The 13,714-nt window shown below is 39.6% G+C and overlaps 1 protein-coding gene across 1 annotated transcript; it reads right to left on the bottom strand.

Moving 5' to 3' along the window:
* Nucleotides 1-321: 321 nt before the first annotated feature.
* On the bottom strand, nt 322-10,937 carry LOC117844740 (uncharacterized). Its single transcript, XM_034725509.2, has 12 exons — nt 10,516-10,937; nt 9,355-9,484; nt 9,157-9,259; nt 8,697-8,820; nt 7,475-7,540; nt 7,226-7,264; nt 6,107-6,187; nt 5,873-5,920; nt 4,393-4,443; nt 3,092-3,160; nt 1,825-2,073; nt 322-1,242 (listed from the first exon to the last, which is right to left on the bottom strand). Exons 1-12 carry the CDS (start codon nt 10,705-10,707, stop codon nt 988-990), a joined length of 1,407 nt encoding a protein of 468 aa, XP_034581400.1. The 5' UTR covers nt 10,708-10,937; the 3' UTR covers nt 322-987.
* Nucleotides 10,938-13,714: the final 2,777 nt, after the last annotated feature.

Here is a 13,714-nt window from a genome sequence, read left to right as displayed (position 1 = left end):
GTGAAACCTGAAGATCTTTGAAACCACGCTGTGGAATGTAACAGTTTGCTGCTTTTCAGATCTCTATCTATGCCCATGAATATTTCCAGAAGCAACGCCTCACAGCCAAACCGATGACGAAATTACCATGTCAGCTCGTCTTGTCCACGACATAAGCACTGCACCAGCAAGACTGACACTGAAACTGGATCAACTAACTTGTAACATGTCTATTCCGCTCTGAATGGTCATAACTGAAACGCCAACTGATGAATTCTTGCTACATCCTGCAAGGCAATTCTCATATAAAATAAAAGTGTTGTCAGAGAGAATCACAAGATCTTGCAATCCTGACAGAGTGACCAGCTCTTTGTTGACTTTGAGTTACACAACAAAAACCTGAATCTGTACATGGTTACAAGAGTAAGTTGACCACCAACATTTCAACAACAGTAAACAACATTGTTGGCCCCCTTCCATTACCATTTTCCGCCTAACCTACTGACTAACGACATTTGCCACGACATGCCAATGCACGTTGGGTTACAGTATATACACGTGAGCGCATTAGTCAAATACATGCAACAAGGTGTTGGGACATTATACAGAAAAGCTTGGCTTAGCAATGAGAAGGATTTCCTCTCCTCCAAATGAATAATCAAATGAGAGAGCATGATATTAAATACTGACCCTAAAAACACTCTACTCTTTCACCTACACTGCAATAATTTTACAACAGCAGCGAAAAGATGACAGCCACATCTGACGAGAAATGTTAGGCCCACGATAGCCCATACCTTCTCAACTTCCATTGTGGCTGCTGCTCATCCAGCAGCTTTCTTGCCTTTCCATCAGATCCATTGAGCTCAAGAGTTGAGACTCAGGTGATCGCAAATGGAGTCCACAGACAAACTTTGTGCACCTATGGAAACACAATTGCTCGGGGGGGCTTCACAATTCACTAGCTGTGCCAGCGGCATACGCACCAAGTGCAGAAGAATAATATCTTCAACCTTCAGGTGAGGGAGGCCTGTGACCGTATGGCACATAATAAGAGGTCTCCTGGCCAATTGGTGTCCGGAGAAGAGGGTTCCATCGGTCAAAGATGATGCGACCACCTCGTCCAATCCTACCTCGACACCGAAATGGTGGTGTTGTGGCACCATTCTCAATGGGAGGATCTGGTGGCGGCTTGATACCTGCTGCGACCAATTTCTCTGGATCAAGTGGTCTTGTGAATAAGAATACTGGCTCCTCGGGGTCCTGTATTTGAAGATGGTAAATAGACTTGACAGAGGGAACTGCTCAACTACAACAACTGTTGTATTTTGTATAAATCTACACTTTGTGATTGACCGAGTTCCCATCAAGAAAATGGTGCCCTCATGCTCATTGTCCTACAGGGTAACAAAAGATGAATTTTCAAAGAAAAAATTGGGTGTCCACTAGGAACCCTCTATCTGGCCAGTTTCTCACTGGATTCCAGTCAGGTGTTTTCAAGCTGTCATTCTGGAACAAGATAATAACATTATCTTCTAAACATCATTCAAGTGGCAGCTAATGGCTTTCCTAAATTTGGCTGGTTAAAACAGCTGGGGCTAGCATGAAACAAATGTTTAACACCAGTTTCTTTGTAGTGATTAGGGATGCAAGTTTACTCTTGGCTGGGTCACTGGGTTGACCGAAAACTCATCAAAATGAACTCATCCAGATTCTAGAGCAAGAAAAAATGGAACAAAAATGGATTAAAGGGGGGTGGAGCCAGAACTACCCATTGGGTACCCACTTGTATCCCTTGAAGTGACCAATAAGAAAAAAAGAGGGAGAGATTGAGAGACATCATACCCTTTTAAATACCCAGCCATTCTGCTGAGGTCTCCTTTTAAGTTCCCGTTCACGCTTTATCCGGAGTGGAGGGATCACAGATAGCTTGTTAGAACGGAACCGAGGATGGAAAACAGCCGGTCGTATATATTGCTGTTCAGTTGTGGTGTCATCTGAATCAGCATAATCATCGTCACTTGAGTCAAATCTGCTAGAAGTTTGCTGGAAGGCAGACAAAGTGGTCCCATCATCAACAAGCTGGGCCTCATGCTGAAACAGGAAAAATGGAAATGGTAGTGAGGCAATAAGAATCAAATATATCAAGAATTAGAAAGCTAATAGGACATGAAAAAAGAAGCGGACTGTAACTAGAATCTTAAAATGGGATGGACCATAATATCACTCAGTGATAAATCTGTAATTATGAATTGGCCATAATAACAAGGTAAAAGTACTTAATAGATTTACTTGAACATTTTCTGCTCCCATATGTGCAAAACTAAACCATGAAAACATAGAACCAAGTGAAGGTAGTCTTACGTTCTTTCATGAAACCCAAGTACCAGTAGTCCTTCAGCTGACTGTCACTAAAGTGCAATTACTATGTGTTGAAGTTTTTAAACTATGACATATTACCTGTGTTGTTTTGGTTTATGTGCGACATTTCCTATCAAATAACAAAGATTAACTTCTCTCTCTTTGTATGAAAATGGCTGTCTTTGCCTCTTGGGTCCTCAAGAAGCACAAACATGTCACGAAGAACAAGAATCAACTAGGGATGAACCAACCTCCTGAAATCTAAGAATAAGTAATGGCAAAGGTGTATCTGCAGTATGCATAGAAGGCCTAATTGAAATACTACTTTGGCATGTGAAGCCATAATACTGTTTCATGCAATAACATGGTACTCATAAATGTCAAGCTCCTGCCATTGCGAAGATAGCAGGGAGGTAGTTGTGGCTTGTGGGAGGGTGACATCCTGGGACAGCAAACATAACAGGTAACTGAATGCAACTAAATAATGAGTATTTGATGTGCCTAATGCTGCTGGTGCTTTCCCCCATCTCATCCCCCACCGCATGTCGCATGGTGGTCCAGGAGATGAAGAAAAGCATCAAGTGATTTCATTTTCACAGACAACAATGACATAAGTAGCATAGAGTAATTATATCCTAATTCACCAGTAATTGTTGGAAAAATAAATTGTATTTTGCTGTTGGTTATATCAGAATTCATATAACGTAGACTTTTAGAATATGGTAAATGTAAAATGTGTAACAGTTTATACCTTATATTTCATCTGAATGCGCTGAAGGTTGACATGGCATTCCATGGCCTCCCTCTTTGTCTCCTCCCTCTGTAAACAGTATGTTAGTAATTAAATAATTACAGAAGTTAGTTATTAGGACCGGACCGGTCATCGAAACGGTGAGTCCGTCGGTTCATTGGTCCATCCGTTTAGAACCGGTTGAACTGCCGGTTCAATAGCTTCGAACCGTTGAATCGAACCGGCCACAAAATATTTAGAATCGGGGAACATATCATTGATGATTAACATTGATCTCAAGTAACCGGGAAGCACATGACATAGCCATTGAATCGAACCGGCCACAAAATATTTAGAATCGGGGAACATATCATTGATGATTAACATTGATCTCAAGTAACCGGGAAGCACATGACATAGCCATTAAGATGTTTGACTAGGCTGCAAGTTTATGCTTAGAATTGAGATGCATTTGAGGATTTACAGCTCCATTATCTCAAGTCTGAATCTTAATTTTAGTGGCAAATGATCGACTCCCATGCAAATTTGTTACAGCCATCATTCAATTTATATTGCAATAATTTCAATCACAAATATAAGAAAGAAGGAAAAGGCATTTCAATCACATTCGAGCGGTAGCAACTTCACAAGTAGCAATGCCATCAGTAACTCGCCGCCAGGACCTTGCTGCGTCCTCTGTCAGGTCACCGAGGTTTGCTCTGCCGCGGCACACTCGCCCCTTGGCTGCACCTAATGCTGTGCTGCCCCGCCGCCATGCTCGCCGCGGTGCTGTGCCACCGCCTCGGTCGCCGCTCCCCGCGGTGCTGCCCCACCACCCCGTTCGCTGCTCACAGCAGCCGGAGCCCCGCTCACTGCTCATGGCAGCCCTACAGCGCGGTGGCCTGCTCACTGCTGTGCCCCTAGTCCTCACGGCAGCAGCTACCGTCCCTGCTCACCGGCGCTTGCTTCTGCGTGTGGAATGAAACGGTGCTGCTGTAGTGCTGTGCGTGGTGACAAGAACCCAAAGAGATAAGGTTCGGCGTAGGGCCCAGCAGGTCAAAATAGGAACGCACAGAGATGCCAGCAAAAGCTGTCCGATTCCTATGAAACGTCCAGTTCGCTGGTTTTTTAGAAAACCGGCCGGTTTGTCGGTTTTTTGGGTCCGATTGCATGGACGTCTTTTAAGTGAACCAAACTGTTGGAGGCCCTGGTTTGGTCTTTTTACCGATCGAACCGCCGGTCCGGTCTGGTCCTAATAACTATGACAGAAACACGTTTATATTTTCCAAAGAACTGCAAGATCAGATTATGCATAAACTAACCTTAATCAACGCATCCATTAGTGCTTTTGCTTGCTCCAAGTTGCGTCGCACCTGACACAAAATTTTCAAGCTCATATCATAAGCAGCAAAAAAGCACAAAATCACGTAGCACCATTCAAGATCTTGTAATTTACAGTCCATATCACAACACATGCAAAAGGCAAGGATTTCAAAACACATGCAAAGAAGCAACAGTTTTAAAGCTTTTAAAAGAATGTGTAGACATGCACTGCTGAACTTTGCCACTGCATCACATAAGATAAAGGTACCAAAAAAAGTAGTTCAGCTATACAAAAGGGAATTCCATGCAGTGGAACAGCAACGAAACTAGACGGTATTAACCAGTAACAAATAAGTAACATTATGGACATTGACACTACAGATCATGACTTTTGACTAGAAATTTTTTTTACAAAATCTTTATAACATAGTAAAAGTGTACTTTATGAAAGTACATGAGACAAATTTACTCGTGTTATTTTCAAACATTGAAACATGCAAATTCAACAAATAAATGGTAATTTGCAACTAAAGTTTGGATTGAATGACTTAGGGCTTTGGTAGAGCTCCACCTGCTAATCTGATCTGAGAGAAGTGATTTTGTGACTGAAGGTGATTCTCTATGTGCGAGAAGAGAATCAAAAGAAGCTAGTTTTAACAGCTCCCAACCCCTTAGTTGATTCCAGATAATTACTTCACAGAATCAGCATGGAATTACTTCTCTCTGAAAAACTGTTTGGCAGAACTCCTAGATTCAGCCTAGAACTTGCTCTGGGAGCTCTGCCAAACAGGCCCTTAAGACAACCCCAAAACATCGCTTATTTGTGACTGGAGGGAGTACTTCAAGCATGAGAATACAAGCTCTCACAAATCAGATAGCACGATCAAACTATTGTTAGCAATAATTGCACATTATAAAGAAAACATGGACTTCGTTTTCCTCTTTTAACATATTTTGTGCAGTTCTGTTTAAAAAATGAACAGGAAAACCTCCATGTGGCAGCAACATAAAAAATGACAGCTAAAGAACTTAGATCACAACTAATTAATGAGCATCTAGAAACAAAAAGTATAAATAAATAAAGGATTTAATGAGATTCATGGATAAGTAATATGATTCAGCAATGAGTTGTAATAGGATAAGCAGACATCAGAATGGTTCCTTAGTGTCAAAACATTCAACTGACATTTTTTACCAGTTAAAAAAGTAAAGAGTACCACTTTCTTTAACATGTACATGCTAAACCTCATTGCAAAAAATAATCAGTGAATCGTTTATGTTTCCAATTTAAAAGAAACAAAATTATCCTAGATTAGAAATTTGTACAGAGATATACAGTAAGATGGGCAGGATGAAGGAAACAGCAATAAGTAAAAGAAAATGAGATGCCAGAAAAGCCTTAATAAAAATATATTTACCAGTGCAACATTAAGATGTTTAACTAGGATAATAACCACAAGAAAAATAACTGTTTCTTACCAGGCGAAGTTTTTCAAATGACTGGATATTGTTTTCTCGTCTTTGCATCTGGAAAACGCAGTAAACTGTTATACAACTCAAAATAAAAAGCACAATCACGTTTTAAAGAAAAGAAAAACATGATAGCAGAAGGTAAATTTCAAAAAGGAAAATTTAACTTCTTTATTAATAGCTGCAGCCATAAGTTATGTATTAAATGATAATCACTGATCTCAAGGATCTCAAAACACCTACCCTTCTTGTATGAAGACGATGAGCCTTTTCTCTTGGCCTGAAGACATTGTATGGGTTTGTATCATTCACTGGCGGAGGAGGCTGCAAAACAACAGCCAAGTCAGCCACCAATGATAAAGAAATGCAGCTAAGAAGCCCGAACATATTATAACATCCTAATCCTAAGCTTGTAGGCCAAAACAAAGTTTACAAAAACATATCATAGGTGAAGAAATTTCACAGGAAAATAATGGCCAAATCCTTTGAGGAAATGTGCGCTGCAATTTGAAACTCATTTGGGATGCCAAAAGAATGACCAAGTTGCCACTTGCCAGCATGACTCATTAGGGCAGGATAGATGACCATGACCAAACTACAGGAGTGGGCACTTTGCAAGCCAGACATAAGGCATCCATAGGACAATTGACACTGAAGCAAAGATTCGATCCAATATCTGCCCTGCTATCATGCAATTACGATATGTGATATCATTAAGCAAACTATAAGTTTGCTGGGCAGATTTATCATGGACAACATTTATAGCACTTCAGGAAAAGATTAAAACGAGGACCAGTTGTCTTAGGAGTTCCAGCCAGTTTCTCATCGAGTGTAACTCCAGTTAACCCTCCAATGGTCATGCAAACTGACATTAATTTATACTTCACCCGATCGGAAATACAAGTCCATTTGACATGGTCTCCAATATGAAACTTTGACTAGCAATATCTATAAAAATATATTATCTTAGATGGAAAGAGTTATATTTATAGAAGTATTTTTTTTCATAATGAATCTAACAGTGACAATCTTGTTTTGTCAGTGTATATGAAATTTTAGAATTTTATAGTTAAAACTATAAAAGGTTTGACTTAAGACAAATCTAGATGGACTTATATTTCCAATTGGAGGAAATATAATTTAACAAAGCAATTGCCACATCTGGTGACAAATTGCAACATCATGTGGTACACTATTTCACAAAGAAATAGCATGTTTCACACTGGAATCTGGAATAATTTGCACAAGACTAATGTATATAGGACACTAGAAACATTCGTAAACAAAAAAAATGCCTAAAGGCAGAAGGAACTTCATGAAAAGTTAAGATAAATCACTAAGATACCAAAGAAATATGCTAACCTGCAATCGCCGAAGAATAGGCTTTTGCCATCGTTCCCTCTGATAAAAGAACATAAGGTATAAGATCATGAAATATAAGCCAAGTTTCTGATTTAAAGACTAAGTCAGGATTTAAAGGTTTTCAGGCAAATTAGATCGTGAAAACAAGATATTAAAGTCAATGACAGTGAGGCATAGCTACAAAACCAAAAGAGAAATACCATTTGTACTCGAAAAAACTATATACTACATTTGAAAGTAAAAACATACCTTTTCTTTCCAGTAGTTATATACAGCTTGGAAAACTGCATACCGAACAGACAAGTACTGCAAAGCCTACAAAGAAAGCACTTTGGTTAGTAATTGTTCCGAGTGAAAGAGAAAAGCAGGTAAAAAAAGTAAACTTTCCCCAAGAATCTAGGGGGAAAAGAGCTGAAGAATAATCAGATCATCGGCAGATTTACTACAGGAAAATGTTAAGTTACTTTTTTACTCGCTCCCACTTGAAAATCTTACTGACAATCAATATCTATGCCTTGAAATATCTATGCCTTGAAATCCTTCCCAACCAATATCTAAAAAGTAATCAATAGCAGAATCCACCTAACTATGAGTCAGTTTTAACAATAACACATGGACAAGCACAATAATGTGCAAACCAAGAGTGTATGGAAGGTCTTGTCAGTGATTATTCAGAAGCTCCACAAGGTCGCGTTTCTTGCAACCTTATGTATTCTAAACATTCACATATCCTTTCCGAGGACACATTGATGTTGGCATGGAACCGAACAAACAAACAAAATGTCCCCCTGTGGACACAAAACACCTCCAAACTCCCCAAGTTTAGTTCCATTTGACTTAGAAGACCACAGTTCTATGACATAAACACTATGCCACAAACATAGTAAGCAAATCCGTGATGACGTACATACTGAAAGTTAATACTTAATAGTGTGTTGAAAACATGTAATTCTATTCATTGCAAAATTTCCATTGAGAATCCATAATGAATGCACAAAGTGGCAGCATTGTCAGCACTTAGACACCATACAATAAACAGAAAGACAAGAACACATTGAAAAGTCACTTCTGTTATAAATATGTTGTATTCTGCCATTAGAGAGTACATCATAGAAATGACAAGGGAGTTTTGTATCTGGTGCATAAGTGTTTTGACATATATTGGAAGCTGGGTGTCATACATCAATGCATAGTACATCTTAACACATCAAGCAAAAACGTCGAGTATGTGCTATATCTAGCATGAGGAGTCCTAAGACATTCAACATACAAAATCCAGTAGCCAGCATTCTATGCATGAGCTGTTAAAAGGGCCAAAAAAATGAATATCAGGGATGATTATGGACCAGATACAGTAGGTTTATATGAATATGTTATATCAAATACAGTATCTATTGGAAAATAAGATTCATAGTCTGCATGCCAACTCTGTAATCCCCTTAAGTATGGTTTTCATTTAGTGTGGTTTTACCTCCATAGCAGTATCAAGCTGCAAGAGGACTGGTACTGGCCCTATGAAAGTTGGTGTTATGGCTCCTGCTCTCTCACGAGCCTTGTGGTCCAAAATTTCCAACTTGAATAGTAGGACTTCCAACCTGTATTAGGATTTGAATTAAAATGTAACAAATATTATTCAAACGAAAATAAGCAAGAAGCTATTCTTTTGTCTGTACGGAACTAATTTAATTGAGAAAAACGAAGTTGAAGTTGGGATATTGCGCGGTCTAGGAAAGGAAAAACTTCACTTCCTAAAAGTATATAGTTCTTAACTCTTGAGTTACATTCTATACAAATGGCGTATATTCTAACTGCAGCTAAATTCCAACCATAGTTCCTTTAACTAGTCCACCAATTTATCTAGGTCAAAGCCCATTTTCACTTATAAATCAGCAGCATTTCTTAATTTATCCAGATCAGTAGCATTTTCTTACTTTTCAGGGTTTATATTCTTCCGCTCATTATTAAAGTCCTCAAGCCAGTCCTCATCTTCGTTGTCCAGGTCATACTCGACAAATTCACCGATCTCAGCTCTGGCTGCAGATATCGATCACTCTTAGTAATAGAACTCATAAACACAACACTTTAGGTGCAAAAAAAGGCTGACTACAGGGAAGCGATAAGAAAGAAACCTCCTCTTCCACGTATATAAGATGTCGGTTGTGCAAAGGTACGAGTATAGTCCCTTTCATAGGTGTCCACAATATCAAACTGTGGGGTTGGTATTTCTTGGATATTCTTCTTACTGGGTGCTTGATTTCCCTGCAAAGTAGTGTGATATAATTCCTTTGTCTAGCATCCTTTGAACCATATATGATATAGTAGCAGTTCAATAGATATACCAAGCTTGAGCATATATTGGTTGGACTAAGTGATCTAACCACATCAGACTATGTTTTGTTATAGCCAATACAATTATTTCAAAATAATCAGAAATAGATACTTCTCAGATCAACCTAGCAAAGCATCAATCTTTTGAATCTCTGGACAAGATATTTCAGAAAAAAGACAGAATATGTAAAAATAATTATGGTTTCAATTAGGTGGACAGAAAATTTTCACTATCGCTGGAACAAATCTATGCACCTGGCAAATAGTCCAATATCTGAAATATGGTCCAAGAAACCAAGCAGCGTATATCCCAAACCCACTTCATAGAAAGATGGCCATGTGTTTAAAATATATTTATTGCTAAAAGTTTTGGTTTCTTAGAAATGAAGCTGTACACAAATGAAAGTATAGCAGCAATAACTTCTCTAAGAAATTCTTGATACCTATAACGTGAGCCGTATCAAATGAAAGTAAAACAGGTTCATCGAGAAATGCATGAAAGCTATTACAGGCCACAGATTGCATCATTCCACTGGAAAAGCCTTGTTTCTTAGATAATCTTATCATCACAGATATTTCGTTACAGTGTCAATGTAAATTTAGCCACAGTACATGGCAGCAATATGAGATAAGTTAGAATAGTAGTCTTCATTTGGCATGTCTAAACACTAGAAACCAGACAGTATACTGGAAATGGAGTTATTCCATGATATTACAATCTGTAATCCAACCCAAAGTCCTCTTCATTTCTCATTTTTGCAATGGCCACCATGATAAAAGCTACACCAAACAGTAGTTTTACCCATGCATAATATGCATATCACGAAGCTAAGCTGGTGAAATGGGAATTCAAGCACAGAAGCCAGCTCAATTCAGCTCACTACAATCTAGAATCAAACTCTACGAGCCTCCGAGCACCAACATTTAACATTGCCGCAGCTCAAGCAGCAGCTTCAAATTACCTCGCCCTCTGTGGCATTGTTTGCCGCAGATGCAGTAAGCTCCGCCCCTGAGTGGCGCAGCAGCACCCCCGCCCTCGCGGAGGCAAGAGGCGCGACCCCCGGCTCCTCATCCTCGAACTCCCGCACGGACTTGAGGATGGGGAGCTTCTTGTGGATGTCGAGCGGCCGCGGCCTGAACGAGAGCCTACTCATAGCTCCCACCACCCAACTGCCGCTGCAACCTCATCTCATCTCCACCCACCACCTCCTCGCCGACCCGCCCGCCCGCCCAACCCAGAGAACGAACGAGCAGCTCGAGACCGAGCGAAACCCTAGGTCCGCGAGGGCCGACGGGGAGGACCGGGCGAGGCGGGCCGCGGGCGCGGGAGCCGCGAGGAGCACCGCGGAGCGGAGGGGTACACGGAGGAGAAGAGGCGGGGGGGGGGGGGGGGCTAGGGTTAGGGTTTTGGGTGGGGAATCGAGTTCTAGGGTTTGAAAGGAGGTGGAAGCGAGGGAAGGAGACGAGGAGGAAGAAGGACGAGGCGTCGCGGGGCGGGAGGGGGAGGTCGGCCTCGATGAAGCAGGTGATTGGTGTACGTATTCGTACGGCGTACATGTCTGCGTATTCGTATTTCCGATCGTATGCGTATAGTTTGAAATATAATTTTTTTGGGCGCAATATTTGAGGTCTTTTGTGGCGTTCTGATTATTTTTTTAATACTGTAATAATGACGAAATCATAAAAAGTAATATATTAATTGGTCTATAAAAGAGTAGGAACATTAATCACTGCAAATAGAAAATTGCTTTTTTAAAAGAAAATTGCAGTTACAGTAGAGACACTACGTGGAACCTATAAAAAAACGAAAGAGAACTGTAGTTGTTCCCTCGTTGTAATTTGCAAGTTTTGTATAACTTGGTCCACTCTTCCTCCAGAGGTTGACCGTTGTTTATTTTAATATAATTGACATCGCAAGCTGCCAGCCAATGAGCCAAGTTCATAATTCCTACTGCCAAAAAAACAATCCTTTGCATATAAAACTGCAAACTAGGAAAGTATTAATTCGTTCTAAGATTTCAAAGAGTACCATATAAAAGATGTATGAATTTCAATAATTGATAAACTTGATAGTACACTTACATAATCCATTTTCAAACATTAATGTTTCAAACAATATTAGTACCAAAATTTGAAATATTCATTCCCACTAGTTGAAGAAGCTATGACTGTTATAAAAAAGTAGTGCTATTTTAATTTTGGAATAAGTTTTTTTTACAATTGTCGAGGCCAGCTTGATATATACCAGAGTGGTCACGCAATTTGTAAAAAATGTACATTTGTTTTTGCCCCTTCACTTGATTTAAGTGTGCTTTGAAGCTAAGGTGATGGAAATTTTGCCATGTAGCATGCTAGGCCCCATCATCCTATATGGCAAAATAGTAGCCACTTCAGCTCCCAACCATCTTAAAATCAACTGAAGGATAAAAAATATTAATTTTAATAGTTGGATGGTCACTGGTATTAGGTATTCGGATTGAATCCCCAAAATTGGACTTATATAATAGTCCAATGGTGAAAAGTTTCGTTTCAAAGTGACTTAAGAAAAACTAGCAAATAGTTAACCTTCCTCCACCATCAAATCCAAACCATGTGTGATGTCTCCCGATGGGAATTAGGATATCTGATCTTCCATCAGGTGAGGATAACTCTCGATTTGGTGGAGACTTGACACAAACGATCCGATTTCCGATCAACAAGATCGCAAACTCACAAATTATAGCACCACTTATCCTCTAGTTATCAAATATGTGTTGCCTGATTGACCTCACCACAAAAGCTAATCCCTGCTTGCAAATCTAAGAGCATGATCAAAAATAAGGTAGAACACAATTTAAATATTGCAAATGTTATGAAGCACATAAGTTGGGTCTCACCAACCGATAAACGGTGGAACTGTTCAAAAATGATTAATCTAAGCAAAATCTAAACATTATGGCTATGTAATATAAAGGGTTTAGGGGCGTACAAGGATCCCAAGATGCGTCCTTTATGGACTCCAATATGATACACGGCCTAACAGTCCAAAAGATGGTGACGCAGATTCTGTATGTCCTCTTGATTCGACATTCCTGTTGACTCAGAAGGAATTTTGACATGAGACTAGTGCCATTGAAAAGTGTGTCATCTCAATTTTCCGCGTATATGTAAAATGTCAAAATCGCACTCCATACTCCGAGGTAATTGCTCATATACTTTGAGATGACTCGGACTTGATATAACTTTGGGCCTCCACCTTGGGATGCGAACTTGATAAGGTTTAGATCTCCAACTTGATTTGGATGCTCTTGCTAGTCCTCCACCTCCACGCCATTCTTTAACTGTGGTCGTATGCATAGGTATCATGTCCTCATCATCTCCTACGACCATTTTAGTGCCTCGCAAAACTACTACGTATCCATTTCACACCCGTGCCCACTTAGTGTAAAAATGTCTACATGCTTAAATCACGCCACTCAACCACTGAATTTCAACCCAATAGTTTTAAATTGTCAATCTTTGATACAGTTCTATGTGCCTCTCCTTCCCTCCTTCAAATTGTCACCATACACCACATTTTGGCTCTTGTCACTCCCCAAAGCCTTAACATGGCATCACAACGCTCTCTTTGGCATGGAATTGCCCTTTCTCACATTTAAGGGCTCATTTGCATGCAATGAAATGATTTAGACTTCTAAGCAATTCTCCAAAATACGAAAAACGTAAAACATTGGCATTGGCCAATACAAAGACAATAAAGAATTGTTCTTCATCATTTTTTCTGAAAACATTTTGACAAGATTCTGGATTTCAATTTTTGAAGACAAACGAGAACTAAGTGGATTGAAACAGGTGAAATGGCATTTTGGGTGATTCTCCCTTGTAATTTTAAAGATGAGAATATTTTTAGGTGATTGGCCAGCACCGTATGACCACCCCTTGAATCTCCCTATGGTCTTGAAGAAAGGGGAGTCATTAAACCTCCAAAAATCCATGGAAATTCAATGACTTAATTTGCAAGATTTACGTGAAAGAGCGTCTAGATCCCTATTTGATTTTTGAGATTAAAAACAACATGATTGTGGAGACTAATATGTGTTTTGCAACGACAATCTTAAAGTTAGTGCAAGGATGGGTGTAACAACATGATTGTTGGGATTAATATGTGTTTTGTAACATCAA

This window comes from Setaria viridis, chromosome 2 (genome assembly GCF_005286985.2).
Source record: "Setaria viridis chromosome 2, Setaria_viridis_v4.0, whole genome shotgun sequence".
Lineage (NCBI taxonomy): Eukaryota > Viridiplantae > Streptophyta > Magnoliopsida > Poales > Poaceae > Setaria > Setaria viridis.
The sequence above is the reverse complement of the archived record's forward strand: the minus strand, read 5'-3'. Positions and strand labels throughout refer to the sequence as shown.